At 42.5% G+C, this 17,072-nt stretch overlaps 1 protein-coding gene across 6 annotated transcripts in view; it reads right to left on the bottom strand.

The window, feature by feature from the left end:
• Positions 1–17,072, bottom strand: part of SDK1 (sidekick cell adhesion molecule 1) — a 455,695-nt gene that overhangs the window by 91,652 nt on the left and 346,971 nt on the right. For all 6 annotated transcript variants that reach the window (XM_042438052.1, XM_042438056.1, XM_042438054.1 and 3 more), the window contains 3 exons: positions 8,395–8,510; positions 7,821–8,010; positions 4,650–4,748 (listed from right to left, as the gene is read on the bottom strand). In XM_042438052.1, coding sequence (XP_042293986.1) covers positions 4,650–4,748; positions 7,821–8,010; positions 8,395–8,510 — 405 coding nt within the window. The remainder of the gene's footprint in view (positions 1–4,649; positions 4,749–7,820; positions 8,011–8,394; positions 8,511–17,072) is intronic.

Raw genomic sequence — 17,072 nt, 5'->3', positions numbered from 1 at the left:
AAATCTATTTGGATATGGGGATAGAGGATTTAACTGGCTATTTTATGAATTCTGTGTATTATGAAACATGTTTTATGTATGTAAGTTGTCTCGATCTGCAGGGAGAGGCAGGGTACAAATAAATTATCATCATCAACAACATCATCATCATACAAAGAATTCATAAATTAACCAGTTCTGGGAGAACAAAATGGTAGCCACTCTGCTTTTCTTTCTCCGAGAAGAATTTCACACAACCCCTGAAACACATATTTTCCCTGGAATAAAACAGTTGATTTCAAAGCAGGTGAAACAGGTGAGAAACGGCCCTCATTCAGCGCTGTGTTATTCCACCTCAATCTGATTTGAAGCTGGAAAGTTCAACAAAACCACTTTCCTATGTATGGAAAAAGTAGTTTGAGATGCATTTGCATGAAATGAGCCTGAAATACTGGTTGTGTCATTCAGTTTCTCTCCGCACCTCCCACTCCCCCCCATGGCAATAATGCAAAAGTAAGGTCGTTCCATAGGAAAATATGGGGCTGTGAAACTTTTGCAACCAAAAAAGGATGAAAAGACCAGGGGAAACACTGGACAAAATCAAACAAGAGAAATCAATAGAGGTAAATGGAAAGTGTTCAAAGAGAAATTAATGGATACCCGGGGGTTACAGAAGCAACATAGCAATAAATGCAATAGGCATTTTAAAGACTATTACGATATGAAGAATAGAAACTCAGTATAAAATAATACTCAGAAGATTGCTGAACATAAAAAAAACCATAGTAGGATATAAATATCTGTGTGTATGTGCGCGTGCGCCAGTGTGCTGTAGTGGTTTGAGCATTGGACTAGGAGATCAGGGTTTGAGTCCTGATTTGACCATGGAAACCCACTGGGTGATCTTGGGAGAGTCACACACTCTCAGCCCAAGAAAGCCTTGTGATAGGTTCGCCTTAGGGTCGCCGTATGTCAGAAATGACTTTAAGGTGCATGCATACCGAGTCCTCATTTTACTCAGAGTAAAACGGAGGTAGGATCTGTGGTTGTAAGACTATTTGTCAAGCCTTAAGAAGAAGCAAGTGACTGGACACAGAAATGATCAAGACTGCCTTGCAAGGGGAAATAAATTATGCAGACCGCTTAGCAAATACTTCCCTAAGAAATTAGCAATTTCCAGTTCCTGCTGATTCATGTGATCATCATCCAGATAATGAAGTTCTCTTCCGAATTTGTGAATTTCATAAGCATTTTCTTCCCTTGACTGTTGCCCTCTCCCAATGCTTGACCTGACCGAACAGACACTCAGATGCAGCAAGGCACTGAAAAGGCATACTAAACATGTTTCTGGATTGGCTGATCATCACACGGTGCATTTGGGCGATGTGATCACCCACCATAAAAATCAAGGGTAATGAGAGGACACACCAAAGCAATGCTCTCAAGGGGAATGGTGAGCATCCAATGATGGGCTAACAAGTTAGAACAAAGAAACGGCCCTTTGGAGCAGAACATGCGAGCATCCTAATTCAGACAGCCAGATGCCACCGAAGGTTCACACAAGATGCAAAGGCAAATAGCTTTCTTCTTGTTTGCACCCAGCATACGGCACTCACTGTGGGTTTCAAACAACCTTTCCACGAAAGCAAGTTCCAATTTCATGCTCCTTTCTGAACCAAACAAAAGGCAACAGCGTTATGTGTCTGTTACATGTTAGGCTACTTCAAGGCAACTAGTGTTTTTTTCCCTCCCCCATAAAGCAAATGGGCAGGAGGACAGTTTTGCACTTGGAATGCCAATGCTGTTTTGATGCACGTCGCCAACACACAAAGCCTTTCAGAACTGGCAGCATCAGCCTGAGGAAAAGCTGCAGTGAGTTTCAGCCCGCAGACATTAATTTGCTGCAGAACTCCTGGGAGGAAGGTGGTTGATACGTAACAGTAAGAGATTTGTTCTGGTCCAGTTTTCTGATGATGATTTTTTTTAACCACTTAGCATTTCAAAGGCTGGAAGTGAGTAGAAATGCAATATGAGATCAAAACACCAACTTGGGCTGCCTGCCGTTCTGTTCTTGATTCTTAGTGGGGGTTCTTTGGACATGGACACACAGTCATTTCAAGAATTAAAAGAGATACAGAGAGGAGAGAGGGATGCTAATCGGGGAGGAGGATAGCATGAAAGGGGTCTCAGAGGCTGAGCTTCATGAGTGAGTTGGACAATGAGCTGGAATGCAAACAGAAAAGTCTAATAAGAAAAGGTAAGAAGGAAAGACCTCTTAAGAGCCCTAGTGTTTGCAGTTGCACTCTATAAAAGAGGAATTGGACTTCATCAGCAGCCATTGCCAAGCAAAGGCCCACAAAAGTAGGTTATGGGAATCAACTCAAAATCACCATTCATAGGTTGCTGCACAGGTCAACCGTACACAAGCAAAAATGTTCCATGCAATCTGGCTTTTAGTATTGATCTACGCTACGAGCCTGTGCTGTTTTTACACCTGTTTTTCTGCTTCTGCTTCTCTTCTAGGGTGTTAGCAAAGGCTTAGAAGACAGACTAGCCAGGAAACAAGACAAGAATCTTATTGTTTCTCTCTCTCTCTCTCTCTCTCTCTCAAAAAAAGGACAGAACAGCAATTGGAAACTCTCGATTATACCCAGATAATGCCAGTGCCGTTCGCCAAGAGATTTGAGATGGCACGCGAGGATGTGTTTATGCTTTTTTCTTTGACTCGTCTCAAACCACCATCTTACCTAGATTTACTGGCATGCAGCAGATGACTTGGAATAAAAGCCAGGTAGATGAGCAATTTTTCTTGACCTGCCTAATGCAAGGAAGACCCTAAAAGGCTCCTCCACCAAAGAATGTTATCAAACAGCTTCAACAGTCTAAAAGCCTGTAGGTGAGTTTGTGTGTCCTTTACTACTTGACCTGAGAATGGAGACATGGATTTTTGAGTTTCACACTCCGCTGGCTAAGAAGGACTTTTGCTTAAGAACTGAACGCTTTGAAAAATGGCTCAAGATCTCATGTCAGCGGAGCCTTACAACACCTCTTCATCTTCCGGAACAGCATTACTGCCAGACAGGAAAAACTCATCCAGGCCGGTTCAAAAATACCACGCAACAGACTGAACAATCTGAATCATGAAACAAAAGGCACCATTTTACATTGCTATCTCCCAGATGGTTTCAAGACGATGGGCTCCCCACCCCCAGAAACAAATCCTGTGTTTCGGTTCTTAATCTGACAGTAAGCACACAAGTCACAGAGTTTCTTTTAAGATAACATAAGCATCTCAAGCACCAGGAATAAATACACAGAAGGATTTTTCTTATGGTTGTTAAGTCAAGCTAAGACCTGAAACCCTTTTGATTGTTAAGTCATCCAAAGACTTGAAACCTTGTCTGTCTTCCTCTATCCCTATCTTTCCATTCTCTCCCTCTTGCATGCAAAAGATTTGGGAACAGATGCTTTCAGATCACATCTAATGACACTCCAAGCACCTCGTGGGCCCTATTATCATCAGCAAACTATTTTGGGCTGCTGTATGCCATCTGAGTAAATGCCGCATCGAGTGACTGATTTCAGACTTTATTTAACACAAAACAAAAAAGCAATCCGCCATTTAAGGCGACAGCGTTACACGGCGAGACTGAAAAGCAAGACTGTCTCAGGAATGCCATAAATTGTCTCACTGTAGGGGCCCTCGGAAAATGCTAAGCATAAATAAACTGGCTAGATTTCCAGGGAAGAGCTTATGACTTTCAGCTATGGTTAAAAACAAGATGCCAACTGTAAAGGGATTGTATTTGCTTGAAGGTACATGATTATCCCATGAATAAAGTGGCGAAATCGTGCCACTTTTTATTCACAGGAAAATCCTGTGAATAAAAAGCAGCGCAATTTTGTCACTTTATCCATGGAATAATTGCAATTTTGCCATTTTATTCATGGGATAATGGCGCGATAATGGCGACGTTGTGGGAGAATTATCCCATTATTGCACGATATTGATGGATTTAGTGGCGATTTAATGACGCTTTCCTCCTGTGTGATAAAGTCCATACATGGAGATTTCTTCATCTGCTTCCTGGCTTTCATCACTTACTTTGGAAGTTTTCCTAACCAAAGGACCAAATGGCTTGGCACCATTTTGGAAATTATCCATTGTTTGAATTGTAGAATCTCTGTTCCTGATGTGGATCATTACTTCTGCCTTAACACACAGTCCTCAGTACAGAATTTGGGTTCTTTGTCATCCATTCCACCTTGGAGTAAGTGCACCCAAACTCTTGGTACTATTCACTCCTATTTTTCTAGTAGTAATGGTGCTTGATTGGGTTGAAGCCAGTGTCAGAAAGAGAAGGCTGGAGTAAGCCAGAAAGTGGTAGCATATGAACCACAGCGCTCTCTAAAATGCTTGACTGGTTGTTTAATGTGCTTGGAACAGCCATGGGCATTACAACATACATCATAGCCTCCTGCCTGAGAACCACTAAAGGTCCATCATGGGAAGAAAATTAACATATATGGAAAAGAACACCTGGTTTACATGCAATCTCCCTCTCCCTCTCTTAAGTGCCTTCAGTTGTGTTCGTCTACTTTGATAGGTTTTGTTTAGCTTTGAATTTTTATATTTATTTATTTATTATTTATTTATTTAGCTAGCTTACCAAGAATAATTCCATTTGGCTCTTCAGGTGGTTGCCATACAATACGCACAGATGTCAGCCTCACCTCAGGGAAGACCAGTCGCACAGGAGGACCTGGGGCTAAAAGGCAAGAGGAATACCACAATGTAAAAAACAACATCTATGATCCAGTCTTCTTTTTATACAGCCATCTTGCATGCAACAAGTTCCAGGTACACTTCCTAGCACACACCCAATTTTCAAGCAGTGATCAGGTAGCAGGTGATCTGAAAAACCCTTCCTGGTGGACAGAAATAATAGTGGGCTTGAAGGTCAAATCAACCAACTTGGTCAAAGGTAGATTCCTGTCTTTAGTTTGCCCACATTTAAGATGGTGTCATGATTCCATGTGTCTGGTCTCCTCAGTTCCCAGGCCAACTCAGGTTCAGGGGTCTGAGAAAATGAAGTGCACAAAACAACAGTATATCGGTGATGTGGGGATATTAAGTGCGATGCAGCAATAAAACCCAAGGCAAAGGCAAAGCTAGTTCACATCTCTTAGCTGATCAAAGCAGTCCTTTTTCACAGCTGCTGTCCACCGAATGGAAAGTCACCCCAAGGGAAAGCAGTCCATCGGGATGAAATTCGGTTCATCATGAGGACCCTGGTGGAAAGCAGCTGTGGCAAAAGACTCCTTTGATCAGCTGAGGGATGTGAGCTAACTTTGCTTTTGACGTGGGTTTTATCACTGCATCCCACTTGATGCTTCCACATCATCAATAAACCATTGTTTGGTGCACCTGGGGCCATGCTTCATTTTGACCGACCCTTGAGCCTGGGAGCTGAATGGATCAGGTCCTTGGAACTGTTATGCCTGATATCTTGGATCAACTGTTTTGGCAAACGGAAAACAGGAGACAAAGCAGCTAGTGGTGTAGAGACCAGAGGAGACTAGCTATCTCCTGCGGTCATCATACCAGTTCTTTTAATATTGCAGCTATAGCTTTCTGATGTTTTACTGCACTAGTAAATATATTTACAATGATGTTTTTTGACAAACAGGGTTTGACCTCAATGAGAATGATTATACATCAACATATCTGGGGAGTCCCTGTGTGCCAATGAGATTGTAAAAACACTTCATACCTCTGGTTGTTATATACTCTGTCATATACCAGGGAGGTGTTAAATTACCTTGAGAGGGAGAGGCTATTTTCTGTGTCACTCCAGGACTGCCTAACTTGAATAATATTCTAGTTCCCAGTCTGAAGTGCTGTCTAAAATTCACATATGCATTTTTAGAGCCCCTCTCTCCAGCCACAGGTCTCAAAGAGGGAGCAGGTGCATAGCACCGTGGATGGCAGGCAGGCAGGCGCTTGAATTACCCATCGCAAGGTCACTAGGGGAAGCTAATGATAATTTTGCAAATCTAAGAGACATTGACGTTCCCCTTAAGCTGAAATCCCACCTTTACTCCCACCTGATGCTTTTTTAATTAAATGGATCGGGGAGGAATCAAACAGGCTTATGGCAGGAATGTAGGGATGGAGGAACAAACAGCATCATTTGTCGACAAATGCTGTATGAGGGAAAATGGTAAGATGGTTTGCCAAACACAAGACCAGGAACATCTTGTTACAGAGTGGATAATGCACACATTTGTTTACTGGAATCCTAGAGAACAGTACACATGTTTTGTGGTTTGCGTACAGGCAATCTGAAGGACCATATCTCTTTGAGTCCATGTGAGCACTAAGATCTTCAGGAGAGAAAGATCTAAGATCTTCAGAAAATACCTTCTCTCTGTCCCATTACCCTCCCAGGTAATGGGACAAGATGGTTCCCACCATGTCCACCTTCTTCCAGCAAAGGAAAGTTTCCCTTTTGTCATGTTTTTAGGAGTTGACTGTGATGGTCTTTTAAAAGTATGCTAATTAGTTTATTTTTATATTCTGACTTTTAATGAACTTTTAACTATGTAGATTGTGTTTTAAATAATATACACATATATGGTCGGACATTGGTATCCGTGGGCAATCTGTTCCGGACCGTCCTATGGATACTAAAAGACCGGGACCTCAAGTCCCATTGTCCCTAATGGTGGGGCAACATGTGCATGCTTACTAACACAGCCACATGCCGGGACTGTGGGGTTTGCCACCTGCAGATGCTGCAATCCATGAATGGCAAGCCTGCAGATAATAAGGCTTAGTTGTATATTATTTATTATTATGGTTTTAATCTGTACTGGTTTTAATAATTTTTAACCTAGCTTGAGTCCCACTAGGAATACCATTTTTTAAAATATTCTTTCTATCCCTATCATGGAACATCCCTAAATGTACTTTATCCTCAAGTAAGCATTTTAAGTGCTTCTTGAGCTCAGAAGTGGATTGCAATATCAGAAGAGTGTAATGATATCAGAAGTCCAATGGACCAAATTCCACAAGTATTTCTATCTTTACCTATACTCCTTTACGTAGTGCCTGTTTCTTGGTATCTTAGGATATGAGAATCAGTTAGGCAACACACACACACACAATCTCCTATGAGACAAGCCATAGAGTCAAGCATCATCTCAGCATCCGTGTGGCTAATGAATACACATTTCTTCCATTAGGCCTCAAAACAAGCACCAGCCCTTTCAATATGTCAAACTGCAAATGAGAGCGCTCAGTCTTAGAGAAAGTGTTTGAGAAAAGGATAAAATAATATTTATGCACTAATTTATTTTTTTTGTTGCAAAGGTCATTTGATGATTCTTTTGCTCAAGGTTGGCATCGGGCACATCCCTGGGATCGGAAACTCCGCATCTTGCTCGCGTCCCATTATCACGTCCCATTATACTGCAGCTTTTCCCCCTTATTTTATTGCTATGATTGGATTTCTGTAGGAGTTCATAATTGGGCTGTAAAAATTTGCTTCAGGCAGGAACCGGCTATAAAATATAAGGTTTTCGAGTGAAATGGTCTTTTTGTCAATTACTAGGAGGAGGGGGGGAGGAAAGATTGCGATTTCGGGAGCAGATTCTCAGCTAGACATTAATAGGACTGTGGGTGTTTACATTAGGGGAGGATCTGGCTCTTTAAGATTAAAAATGTAATCAAGCTGAGAGGCTGCTAATGTATTCTCCTTAAAGGGTGGATAATGGAAGGAGTCCTCTTTTTAAAAATAGCAGGTTATATTGACAGTCGTGAACATGGATGCACTCACCGTCATCTTTGGTTCGCTCAATGACCGGAGGAGAGCTGGGAACCCCATCCCCGATGCGCGTGAAAGCCAGCACCTGGATCTCATAAAGCACATACTTGCGCAAGCCGGCGAGAAGGACGGAAAGCGTGTGGTTCCCTCTCACAACCTGGCTGTTCAATTTGCTCTCCGCATCTTTGGTCTTGAACAAAATCTTTGGGGGCGAAACAGGAAAAAGCAACAAGTCGGTCCTTTACTTCTCCACTTCATGGTCAGATGGTCCAGGAACAACATTTTGGGACACTGCCTTCCTAAGCAAAGACTACTGGTGATTTATGTTCCTTTCTACAGCCCTATACATGCATATACAAACTCATTCTCCATGCATTGATTCTCCATGTAGTCAAAATGGCAACATTCATGCTCAAGAAAGCGGTCTCTCTAATGCTTGGGAGAATTTCAGTGTTAAAAAAGTGAAGCTCCATTGTTATATGTCATGTCATTGTTACATGACATATAGGTACTGATAAAATTTGGGGAACTTTCTTATGAAAAGGAGACACACACAAAAACCCAAAGCATTTGGACAGTTTACTACCTTGTAGCCAAGTATGAGCCCATTTTGCTCCGGTTCTGGCACAGCTGCCCAAGTCAAGAGGATCTGAGTGGAGCTCACAGCTTCGGCTGACACATTCTCTGGTGGAGCCGATGGAACTGCAAATGTCCAAATGACCAGAGATTAGAAAACGAAGGATCCAGTTATTCGTTGGCATTTTAGGATCTCATACCCTCCTACGTGTCACAGATGCATATGATCAAGCAATATCAAAGTGTGATTAAAATGGCAAAGGTTAACAAGGAAGAAGAAAACCCAAGCTAGGAGAGCTGTAGCAGAGAGGGGCTTTTCTGTGAGAGCAACCAGACTCCGAAGACCCCGGCACATTCAGCAAAAACCCAGTAGCTGTTATCTGCAAACCTTCTGCTCACTTGAATTGGTTGAACATGATAGCTTTCTGTTGTCAAGTTCCTGTTTTATTTAGTCTGTTATATTCCTTTAATTGATGTAACTCTGCTTTTAATATTGTTTTGAACAGTATTGCAAACTGCCCCGGGGCGGAATCTTTGATCAGACAAGCTGGCAATAAATCATTTAGATAAACTAATTCCACCGTTGAACAGCTCAGACTGTCGGATAGTTTTTCTGACTAAACATTAGGAAGAATTTCCTGAGGGTAAAGAGCTAGGGATGTGAAGGCTTAGGAAATAACTAAAGGAAATCTTTAAAACTCCAATTTTCTTTACCCCCTTCTCTCCCGCCATGGCTTTTTTTTCCCCTATAAAAAATGGGAACATTTTAAAAATATGGATTACGGAACATTTTCTGTTGGCATTATTAATAAAATGTTTATGGAGATGTTCATATATTCAAAGGAAGACTTTTATTTAAACTGTGTACAGTATGAGATCACTGCAATTCCTGACTCTGGAGACCAGGGTTTGATTCCCAGCTCAGCCATGAAACCCACTGGGTGACCTTTGGCAAGTCACACTCTCTCAGCCTCAGGGGAAGGCCATGGCAAACCTCCTCTGAACAAATCTTGCCAAGAAAACCCCATGATAAGTTCACCTTAGAGTTGCCGTAAGTCGGAAATGACTTGAAGGCACCTAACAACAACAACGTGAGTAGTATGAACAGGTCCACTTTCTTCCCACTACAATGAAATGCACTGTATTGTGTTATATTTCTGCTTAAATTGGTAGCAATTCTCCCTAAAATTGGATACTGCACATACCAAGAAATTAACATGCGAGCCTGGATCCTCTTTTGCTCTGTTTTTTGGCAATATGTGAACTGCCACTCCATTTATTCCAGAACAATGATGGAGCCACGTTTAAAAGGACTACCTGGCGTCCCGCCTAAACTTTATTAAAGAAGCCACTGTGTTAAACCCAGACTTCAGTGCTTAAAAGAACACAGGGTTTCACATGAAAACTTTTTTTTAAATACACTCCCTTTCAAAATGAAGGCTGTAATTGAAAGGTCACAATAGAATTACTGTCACTAAGCTTCACCTGACAAGAAGAAATCCGACATATTTTCACAGTGCTCTCCGTTCTTGTGCCTCTCTGCACCTTTAGGCAAGTTTAACACCACTCAGTTAACAAGATTAGATCTAGAGGCAACTTAAAAGGTCTTCTTTTTGTCATTTGTTTTTTGTGCATCCGCATGTCCGTACCTGATGCCCACAGGGCACATCAGAAAGAACCACCTACCTGTCAAGGTTGCAGCGACTGTCTGAAGGATAAGGGAATCTTCCGAAAGGTTATTTGAGATGGCAAGGGGTATGGAGGGCAACCGTTTTGTTCATAGTGCTAAAATAGAACCAGTCCAGATCCAGCACTCCTAATATGACAACCTAGCAATGGACTTTTTGCGGGGTGAGGTGCTGGATTATTGCGCAGAGTGTTTTCATGCGTACCAGGGACTAATGGATGCTTTCTCATTTTTTAGTTACACAACACAACTGTGCACTCTCCTCTGCTCTGCATTTTCTTGGAATATCCAAACATCTTTATATATGTTAATATTGTTTTCAATATTTTTGGTTTCCCAGTGTATGATGTACAGAAGAAAATGTATTCATAAATATAATAATGCGCACTTGGAGGCTGGAAAGGTAAACAAGTTACCTGTGCCTTTCCCTGTATCCTCTGTTTGTGACATACAATGCTGGGAATGGCAGAGGGATTGGTCTATGACTTCATGATGTTTGTGGGCTTCCTGCATACTTACTTACTGCATAATCATATCAGTTTTATAATTCCAAGATATGGCCATGTTAGTAAAATCAGTATGTAAAGAGATCTTGTGGAACCTTTGAGACTAATGGAAAGAAAGAAGTTGGCACTGAAGTCTATGAAAGCTCTGGCTGCCAACCTCTTTCTTTCCATTAGTCTCAAAGGTGCTACAAGATCTATTTACATATCAGTCTTATAGCACACAATAACTGCCATGTCTCCATTCTGTAGGATCCTGGTATCCGTAGTTTGGGGTTGTACTTAGAATGCTCTTGCAAATTTCCCATGAAACCTCTTGCAGAGAATCCTAAATGTCTCACAAAACTACGAAACCAGATCCGTACAACGGAACCACAATAGGTAAAGTGGTATCGGACTACTACAATTGTCCAGTGTGGATACCCCCCATTGGCTGGTGAATGGAGGAAGAGAAAGCCACTCCAGACAGAGCTGCAGTCTGATCCAGCTGGGCTTTTCTTAAGACATGATTTCCTCATTATCATTTAATAGTAATAACGCTACCTTGAGATTCATACATAGATAACAGAAGGAGGAAAACAAAGGCTGCAGCCTGCATTTCAGGTGATCAAATAATCTCTCCAGCAATGTCTCTGTTACTAATTACCTTGGCAAAAGGTACAGAGCTGCAGTGCTCTTGTAGTCAAGATGGATGCTTCCTTCGCCCATCCTGCACCCTTCCTACTGTAGGAGGTTCCCCGCTTCTTCCCCTAGATTTATCCCCTACAAAGATATAATTATCTTAAAGGAATATAGATTACTGGGAGCCACGAGTGTCTTTGGATGGCTGCCACGGCTTTATCCATAGATCTTCACAAAGAACGGCTCCCGCATGAATCACTTCCCGTGGAAAAACAGGGCACAAAGAAGAGGTGTGCCAGGTTTGGATGCAAAGAAAACCAGTTGTTTACTAGCCATGCATATTCATAGATTCAACTGCTTGATTTTGCCATGAAAGGGCAGAGATTTTTTTATACTTTGATGTGTGTATGCCTTCTTCAAGGAAACCAAGACATCTCTTTGCTCAGTTTGCAAGAGGCAGACATGGAAGTTTGCTGCTAGGAGGAAATCTAAGCCTAACAATGAATAGCATGTGGCTTTCCTAAGTCCCAACAAAACCACCCAAGACCTAATGTTTGCAAGTATGAGGCAGCAAGGTACTAAAATTATGTGATTTCCTACTTGCCAGCATTCCAGAATTCAACTGAAAGACTGGTTTCATACAAGAAAGACTCAAGATTGAACGAAAAGGAAAAGGTAAGCATAGTGAAGAGGGCAAGCAATGGCACATGTTTCTTTTAGTTACAAAGAGTTCACTTTAGATCCTTTCAGATTTGCAAGTAAATTGGTAGAAGTCGGAAGCCCATCACTACCTTGGTCACAGTGGAGAGAATAGAGGAGGCTGGTGCTTCTTTTAGGTTCTCCTAGGATGGACTAAGCTCTTACCTTTTGCCATTCGACTCAGAGAGGGAGATGGCTCCTATTTTGAGTTAAGGTACCACACTTGCATTGACCCCGTGGATAAGTTGACCCAGGTTCTTTGGGTCAATTTTTAAACTCAAATTTCTAAGTGAGTATATACAGTAGTTAAAGCATGTGCCAGTGGAGTCAAATCTGGCTTCCACAGAAAGTGGTGTGGTGCTGTCTATTCTGACTGACAATGGTTCTTGAGAGTCCTAGGGAGACCTGTGTTTTACATCCTCCTTGAGCCTACAAATGAAGTTTCAGGATTGGAACCTTCTTCATTCAAAAGTCTACCAGTACGAAATGGCTCCTTCAGCTTTGCATCTGGTGAAACCCATCAACAAAAGCTGCAACTCTCCATTGAACTTCTCTCATCTTCCATATTCTAAGCACTTTCTCTTTGCTACTTGACTAGTTAGGATACAACCCCCGAAACGGAGGCTGCTTTGGGAGACTTCTATGACTGTGCTTTGGAGCAGGTTGGGAAACATGCTTTATCACTCCTCAGGTTACCAAATCAGAAGTGACAATGCTGGGAGAACCCTGGAACTCCCCAAAGTGTGAGGCGAGTAATATGTTAGCATGAGCTTCAGTGGAGACACTGACAAGTAGAGAGCAAGTCCCAGAAAGAAATGAAACGAAAAGCCCAAAGGGCCCTGAGAACAAAGCACCCAAAGAGAATGCAAGAAGCAGAAAGCAGCAGCAAACAGCAAACCCCAACATAAGAGTCTGATTCTTCTGAGCAACCAAAAAATAAAGGAAAATAATAAGAAAAGAAATAAACCTCTTTGCCTCTATGGCACAGAAATGCTTCCAAGGGGCTTTGCACCATCTTTATCATTTTAACCTTGCCCTGTGCTTTATTTGTAAATCACCCTGCAAACAAAAGTCCCTGCCCCGATTTCCTTGACCTAAACAGTCCTGCGTTATAAATCCAGCCCTGACTCGCCATCCATCCCACTAACTGTTGCAGGAGCAGCACTAATGCCATTTTGATCTTCTTTATCACACAGTTACTCTCAGGGATGAAGTGTACGGCAGGTGCTCTGTTTCTGCAAATGCGCACTTTTAAAGTAAACTTGGTTACTGTCACAATGGGAACACTTCTATTAAGAAAGAGAGAAAAGGAAAGAGGAGAGAGAGAGGGGACTCTTTGTAAAAAATGTTTTCATTCACACTGAAAGGACTGGATGCTGCACCTTATAAGAAAAGCGCACCAAAGAATGTTCTAAAGAGAATCCTCGGTGTCTTTGTCAAGCTACATTTCCCAGGGCTTTAACACAGACATGGCATTTGAATGCTGCTCTTGATCCAGAATTTGGGGATGGAGGAAGAGCATGGATCTTTGCAGCACACCTCCAAGATGGCCTGACATGTGGTAGACATCCAATTAGCCGCATAATTGTTTGCTGCGTTGGTGGGTATTAAAAATGAAACCTTGTTTCTATCAAAACCTTACGGGAAATGAGCTGGAACAGATCTGCAGACTGCTCAAAATAGCTCATCCAAAATATAGGCAGACTGGGGGGGAAACAGAATGGAGGATCATCTGAAATCTGAGACTGAGAAATCAAGGAACTGGCAAAGTACAGTTGGCCCTCCTTATCCCTGGATTTTTTATCCATGGATTCGAGCATCTACAGCTTGAAAATATTCCAAAAAAGTATAAATTCCAAGTAACAAACCTTGATTTTCCATTTTATAGAAGGGACACCATTTTGTTGTACCATTATATTTAATGGGACTTGAGCATCCACAGATTTTGTTATCCATGTGGGAGTCCTGGAACCAAACCCCAGCGGATATCAAGAACTCACTGTATATATTTGCAGGGAAGATGGCAGAGAGAACCGCAGTAGGAGTTTGAGATTAAACAAAAACTCCCTCACTTTGGACTGCCATTATGCTGCTCACAAAATGATTCAGGGAGGGTTTGCCACAAGAGCAGCTCACCTTTGCTCCTAAAAGGCAAGGAGACATATGTAATATGAATGAGGCATACACACATATATTCCTGGCATACCTGGGTGAGACGAGGACTTGAGCAGACTTGCCAAACAGAGGTTGACTGCTATCCATTTTTGCCTGGCCTCATTACTACAGTTAAGCAATCCCCTAACATTTATACCTGAGCTGTTTGCAGAAATGTCTCTCCCTGAATAGCTTGACCCTCACCTTTCAGCATGGCCATAATTATGTAATGTAACTGGCCATATCAGCTCGGTACCTATGGATGCTCACGTTCCGGAGACCAATGCCAGCCGAAAGAATACCTAAGGGCAGGAGAAGCACAGTAAAGCTGAAATGAATTATGGTGTGAAAAAGAGGTGACACTGGATTGTTTGCTTTTTAAAAAGCAGTTATCTGTGCCAAGGATGTGATAATATCGCAGTCAGCTTGTTAACTCTAGCTTCACTTGTGTTATGCCACTGTCCAGGATTTTCCTATAACACAGAGGCAAAAGAGTTCTATGTATGTCCGTGGTACTTTGAGTGTTGCTATCCAGGGCACTTTGCATGGGATGGGCAACTGTGGAAATACTTGGAGAGTATTAGAGATGTATCTAATGGATAGCTCCTTTTAGGCCCAGTGACTGCCATTGTTCACAAAGAATCCCTTAGGACACCTTGGAGGACCTTACCCTCCTGCAATTTTCTTAAAATAACACCCTGAATATCCTGTGGTGGCATGGGAGGCACTTCTGCATGTTTTTAAGTCCTCTTGGTGGGCTTTTTTTAGGTCCCAAGAGAGATCTTTTTTAAAAATAGGAAATGGAAAAAGTCACTTTGTTTTTTCGAAAAAGCCTAGAGCATGAGGCAAACCTATGGCACGCATGCCAGAATGGCACTCGAGTCCTCTCAGTGGGCACACATGCTGTCGCCCCAGCACAGAGTTTGCCAGAGTTTCTACCTAGAAAGCCAGAGGGACATGGCACTTTGCAATGAATAAGTGGGATCGGGTTGCAGTTTGGGCCTCTCTGAAAAGGTCACCATCACTGCTCTAGAGCACTGATTCCCAAACTCTAGCCTTCCAAGTGTTTTGGACTCAGCTCCCTGAATCCGCAACTACGACCAAATAGCACAGGCTTCTGAAGCTGAGTCCCAAAACCCTTGAGGTCCAGGTTTGAGAATCACTGCAGTAGCATTATACTGGGAGAGTATTAGAGGATGATCAATGGAGCTCCTTTAGGGCCCAAGTGACTGCACATGATCACTGGGCTTTTCTAAGCCCAAGAAACTCCTGCAAGTAGCAGAGGGCCGAAGCAGATAAGTCTCATCCCTTCTAAGCAGACAACTATACATTCCAGTTCCTCAGTGCAGCAGTGACATTTACTCCCACATTCCTTTCCTTAGCCTTTCCTTTCCTTTGTCAAGCCAAGAGTTGCAGGGGTCCTTCACGCACCCAGCCCCATTTGCTCCAAGCCCTGTTTAGATTGCAACGTATCTGGGGTAAAGAGACACCATAAGGGACGTTTTGACAGCTTTTTGAATGTGCACTTTTTAAAAGCTCAGATTCCACCAATTTGGGCAGTCCGCATTGACAGTTTCTTTTACAATAATGACCAGGGGATTCTTCTGGTTGCAAAGAGTCACAGAAAGGGAAGTAGCCCAGTGGGTTAGCAAACACACCACATTGCCCTGAAATGGCACAGCCTCATTCTAAGCCATCTAGACAGATGTCTCATTCACCCCAAAAGCCTCAAGGGGCAAAAAAAAAATCTGTATGGCGCATGGCCTATCAATGAATGGCTTTTACAGTTTGGGGCAGTTTTCCTGTTAAGGAATCTAAGGCTGCAAACCTAGTGCCCTAAAAATAGGTACCAATGATCACAATAGAATTCATTTCTGAGCAAACATGCAAAGGATTGCTTCCTGTAATCCCAAGCCTGCCCTTCAAGGGCTGGATAATTAAATTGCACTCCATCTTCCTTCTGTCACATTCGCTGCCTCTCAAGAGAGGAATTGAGTTCTCCCCGCCCTTGCTCTTTCTTGCTCCCTATCTTTTGTCTTCTTCTTTTCTCGTCGCGCAAACCGAATGACCTGTCTGCTAGCTTAGTCCCAGCTACTGAGACAGATGGCGGGCCTCAGATTGCAGCTTTCAAGGACTTCAGGAAATAAGAATAACTTTTCAAGAAAAGTTTGAGGATATTACTTTCTTTTGGCACTTCCGTTCCCAGAATTGTGCACCCAACAGGGCCAGAGAAGCTAAACTCCCTGCAGTCGCCCCTTTGCTGAGACCAGATTGGTCTCAGTGTTGAATTAATTTCAGCATTACTAAATCAGGTCCACTTAATGAACTCTCATTTCCATGATGTTGCAATTGATCTGAACCACTGTGTGGAAATATGGACATACTGGTTGAGGGATTAGGGAGTTGTAGTTCAAAAATGCAACTTCTTCATGCTCTGGGGCATCCACATTCCAACCCATTCATAGCTGCTACTTTCTACCTGTCCTAAAAAAGATCCAATGAAGAACCTTTAGATGGTTTTCCACAGGGCACTGATGAGAGCCAGCAGACTATAGGAGTCTTAGATTAGGACTCAAGGAGAATCCACTCAGCCATGGAAAGCCACTGGGTGACCCTAGACAAGTCAAACACTTTAAGTCTAAGTTGAAATTAATGGAAAATCACATCTGAATAAACCTTTAGAACCAGTTTGGTGTAGTGGTTAGAACGCCGGACTAGGATCTCATAGAATTATAGAAACATAGAGATGGAAGAGACAACAAGGGCCATCCAGTCCAACCCCATTCTGCCATGCAGGAACTCTCAGTCAATGCATCCCGACAGATGGCCATCCAGCCTCTGCTTAAAGACTTCCAAGGAGGGAGATCACAGTTTGAATCTCTGATCCAGTCAGCTATTCAAATCCATAGGGCATCCGTAGGGAAGTTATACTCTCTCAACCTATGAGGAAAGCAATGACAAAGCTCCTCTGAAGAAATCTTTCCAAGAAAACCCTATGGTAGGATCACCATAACTCAGTTGACT

This window comes from Sceloporus undulatus, chromosome 8 (assembly GCF_019175285.1).
Source record: "Sceloporus undulatus isolate JIND9_A2432 ecotype Alabama chromosome 8, SceUnd_v1.1, whole genome shotgun sequence".
NCBI classification, from domain to species: domain Eukaryota; kingdom Metazoa; phylum Chordata; class Lepidosauria; order Squamata; family Phrynosomatidae; genus Sceloporus; species Sceloporus undulatus.
The sequence above is the reverse complement of the archived record's forward strand: the minus strand, read 5'-3'. Positions and strand labels throughout refer to the sequence as shown.